General features: G+C 34.1%; 1 protein-coding gene across 1 annotated transcript; it reads right to left on the bottom strand.

Moving 5' to 3' along the window:
• Positions 1-619: 619 nt before the first annotated feature.
• LOC107517982 (olfactory receptor 4F3/4F16/4F29-like) lies at positions 620-1,558 on the bottom strand. The gene has a single exon (XM_016159218.2). The coding sequence runs from the start codon at positions 1,556-1,558 to the stop codon at positions 620-622; it is 939 nt and encodes a 312-aa protein (XP_016014704.2).
• Between the last annotated feature and the right edge of the window lie 3,148 nt (positions 1,559-4,706).

Consider the following 4,706-nt stretch of genomic DNA (forward strand, 5'->3'; position numbering starts at 1 on the left):
TCATTAACTTTGTGTAATCTGAGTTAGTTGAATTTTAGCTTACAAAAATAACTGTCTTATGTTGAGTTTATATTCTTTATTATTATAAAAATATAGTTAACTGCCAACCGTTTAATTCAATATATTTTCACTCTGATTAATAGGTAGCTATACCACACCTGTCCTGGTTCTTGACACTATTATTATGGGTTGATTTGTGCCCACTGAATAAATATGTTCGAATCCTAATGCCCAATACCTGTGAATGTGACCCCATTTGGAAATACAGAGTTTGCAAATGTAGCCACTTCAGGTGAAGTCATACTGGATTAGGATGGATAGCAGACACTTATTTTGGTTCTGATGATCTTTAAAGAGATTGTCTATGTTTCTAAAAATTATTCTGTATAAATATTATTCCTTAGGAGTTTAGGCTTGAAATTATAATCTTTGCTTTACAAACACTTTACTTTATATGTAACTCCCTCATTCCAAAAGTAAATGCCCCTCCCTCCTGAGTCAGAGACAAATTGGACTCAATATCAGTGTATATAATCAAATCAAAGTAGAACAAACAAAAGCTTTCCTCAGAGTTTGGCCATCAGTAATCAACGAAGGCTCTTCCTAATACAGACATCACTCAAGAGATCTTCCAGTAATGCAGTAGCTGTCTGCATACTCTCCGCATCGCCACCTTCATTTCTTTGTTTCTGAATGTGTAAATGATAGGATTTAGGAAAGGAGTGAGAACGGCATCAAAGAAGGCCAAAAACTTATCCAAGTGTGTGGAGGGAGATGGCCACATATAGAAAAATATAAAAGGACCAAAGAACAGGATGACCACAGTGATGTGGGCTGACAGTGTGGACAGAGCCTTGGATGAACTCACTGAAGAGTGTTTCTGAACAGTGAGAATGATGATAATATAGGAAATGATGAGTATGAAAAAGATGCCAACAGACATGAATCCACTGTTCGCTATTACCATGAACTCTAGTTGGTAAGTGTCTGTGCAGGCAAGTTTGATGAAGCCAGGAAGGTCACAGTAAAAGCTATCCAACACATTAGGGCCACAGAAAGGCAGGTTTACCACAAAAGCCAGTTGAACCGTGGAGTGAATAAAGCCAGTCATCCAGGCAGCAACTAAAAAGAAGATGCACATCCTTGGGCTCATGATGCTCAGGTAGTGAAGAGGCTTACATATGGCAACGTATCTGTCAAAGGCCATGGCTATGAGTAGCACCATCTCCACACCACCAATGACATGTGTGAAGAAGATTTGAGTGATGCAGCCACTAAAAGAGATGACTTTATGCTTTCTGAGAAGGTCATAAATCATCTTGGGAGAAATGGCAGAAGAAACTGCCAGGTCAGTGATGGAAAGGTTGGCCAACAGAAAGTACATGGGAGAATGTAAGTGAGAGTCAGAAATCACAGTGAGCATAATGAGGGAGTTTCCCAACATGCTTGCCACATAAAGTGAGGAGGAGAATGCAAAGAGGAGGAGTTGGATCTCCCAGGTATCAGTGAGTCCCAGGAACACAAACTCTGACACCACAGAGTGATTTGCTCCATCCATTGCTACCTGAAAATGTAAATTATGATAGTTAGGTAATAAATTAGAGAGAGATCGAAGTTTTGAAATCTTTTCTTTAATTTAGCAATAAAACTGACCTGATCTGCTCAGGTCCTCTGAAATGTGATCACAAAAAAATTGGTGGCTTTCATATGGAGTTGTTCTCTACCACAAAGTTGTCTCTGCATTTAATACCTTCTGTTTCTCCCAGAGTTGATCCCACAATAGTAGTCGTGAAATACAAGATAGTCAACATGAGTAACAAGAATTCAACCTCCAATCTTTTGATTTTTGCTTCAAAACTAATATTCTGTTTCAGTCACATAGAACCAACACTATTGCAATCTCTTGCAAGCCTATAAACCTTCATCTGACTGACCTTTCTTTTCTTTCTTCTCAATCTCCACCTCTGAGAACATATTCATCTCAAATATTACTTAAGTGTTTACCACATCTATGAAGTCTGGACTTATTATTACTAATATTTATTATTACTGAATTTAATATCCCTATACTTCCTCCCACGGTGGACACTAGATGTTATACATGAGATACAAGTTTGGTCAACATGGATAATAGAAATTCAAACCCAAATGCTTTTGATTTTTGGTTCGAAACTAATATAGCCTGACTCCAGTCTCACAGACTCTTCACCATTTCTCAATTATTTCATCTACCACCAAGACCACAAACCTTATTCTGGCAAACAGACACTTCTTCCTGACTTCCTACTTCTGGAACATATTTATCTTCAAGGTTCATTAAACCTTAACCTTTTCTGTGAGGTCTCACTTTATATTACCAGCATTTATTTTACTATCTTATTAAACTGAGTACAGTTCTAACTTACTAACTAGACTGTAACTTTCTTGAAAGCAAGGATTATGACTTATTTGTATCTGGATTCCCTGAAGCAATGAAAAAAGTGGCCCGCACAGAAGATAAGTCTATAAATTATCTGTTATCAGTTTGCATCATGTTAGGTGCAGAAATTGAGAGTGTTTATAATCTTCTCTAGCAATTTACATCACAGAAAAATCTAAATATGTCATTTTGTACTTACTATTGTTTCAATTCATGAAGGATTGAGGGGAAACAACTGGTTTTTCACTAAGGTAATTTGAGAAGCATGGCCATAGAGTACCTAACACATGATCTGAGAAGCATAAAATGATGCAGAACATTAAGGTGTAGTGAAAAGCTTTTTGTTCAGAACCCTACTACAGGACTTACCACATTAACTTGTAATTTTAGTTTTATTTAGAGAAGCAACGTAGCACAGTGGAAATAATATGTTTTTTGGATTCAGAAAACCAAGATTTATACCATGATTCAGCCAGTTGCTCATGATACTGGGCAAGTGACTTGATTTCTTGAACCTCAGTTTATCTATAAAAACTGAAATTGATAACACTAACTTCTCAGAGTAAGTTCTAGGGAGAAAAAAATTAAAATTTTGTAACCATGTGTTTGGCCTGGGTTTTTAATATGTAAGTATTCAGTAAATGTTCATTTTATTTCCCTTTCATTCATTTGTCCTTAATAGTGTTCAACACGTGAAATAAATGAATACAAAAATAAAATGGTATTGGTTAGCAAACAACATCAAAATTTCATACTAAAAGATATTTCAAAATATATTATTATCTCCTTCTGCATAAAAATAGGTTATAGCATTCATACTTCTTTAGTGATCAAAATTAGAACTATCCTGCATAGACTAAAAAAAAATACTAAATATATTTAGTCTCAAAAACAATGTATTCTTTGTAGTACTTATTACAACTATAATTCATTGGTTTTTTGTTTCTTCTCCATCCTGATGCCACTGCAATAACCATAAAGTTAAAAAATACATCTACCTTGTTATCAAATGTATCCCAAAACTTAGACTCACACCAGGTACATAATAATGAAATGTATATGTTTCAGGAAATCAATATATACTAAAATATAAAAGAGAACGTATTTAAATAATTTTTTAAAATACATAGAAATATACCTCACTATATAATTTCTAAAAATGGGTAAAAAGATTGCAAAGCTTTTAAGCGGAAGAGAAAAATTGAAAATAAGGGATTGTAAAAGTAAATCAGAATTATGGAAAACCAGGAAATAAATAGGATTAAAAGGAAAATCTTTAAAAAGATGATTAAATTAGGAAAGTATATGTATAATGTCAAAGAAAAGAAGAATAAACAATATTTTAACTAAAAAGTAGTACTTGAAGTATGATTTTCATTATACTATTCAGAAATTCTATAATTACAAACAAATTATAGTATAATATCTCCAAGTGTCCAAAGTGCCAAGGCTCTTGGGAGAGGATCTCAATAAGCCTTGATCAGGTACGTACACATAGCTACAAAGTTATTTGTCTTTTGGCTCTCAAATCCCTACCAACTATGTAAGAATTGAAAATTTTAGGAAAAATTAATTTAAATCAGAATGAAATACAAACATGGATCTAGATGTACTAAAAGCCTGAGAATATATTCATTCAAATAACAGGGAATATAGAAACTTGAAAATTTGGGTCATCGCAGTTCTAAAGTCACATGAGAAAGACTCAGGATCCAAATCTTAGTCCAGAACAAAAGTCAAAATAGTCTCTATTTTTTTTTTTTAAACTGTCATTGACATCTTTATACAATGTGACCAGTTTCCAACAAAAACACATTCAAAAATGCAAATAAAGAGCAAAATACTAGAGCTACAGAAACATAGTTTTTACCTCTAGCCAGAAAAATCACAACTGTTACTATCAGGCCTGCATGTACCCAAAAGACAAAATGAATCTCCTCTGTAGTTTGGCAACAAGACTGATTTACCAATGGCAGGCCAGACTGCATTTGAACAGTTTCAGATGTAGCTCCTAAAAAATATTATTAGCCACTTACATTACGTTGAATAGCAAATGGTATAGGGATGTCATTTTATTTCTGTATTATGTACATATATACTGCTAAGACATCCAGAGCTGTGGTAGAAGTCTAAGTGTACTTATCTGACACACTTAAAGAACACTGGCCTATTACAGCCAAGTGTCAGTTGTACCTTAATTGAAGACGTTTACTATGCATCTCTAAAAAGTTAATCCTCGTTAGTCTCTCTTTATAGGTATTTACAGAGTAAATTAAAAGTGAGAAAT

Source organism: Rousettus aegyptiacus, unplaced genomic scaffold, assembly GCF_014176215.1.
Source record: "Rousettus aegyptiacus isolate mRouAeg1 unplaced genomic scaffold, mRouAeg1.p scaffold_m13_p_3, whole genome shotgun sequence".
NCBI lineage: Eukaryota > Metazoa > Chordata > Mammalia > Chiroptera > Pteropodidae > Rousettus > Rousettus aegyptiacus.

Coding starts and splice junctions, on each gene's coding strand:
- LOC107517982 (XM_016159218.2), bottom strand. CDS start 1,558: ATGGATGGAGCAAATCACTCTGTGGTGTCAGAGTTTGTGTTCCTGGGA.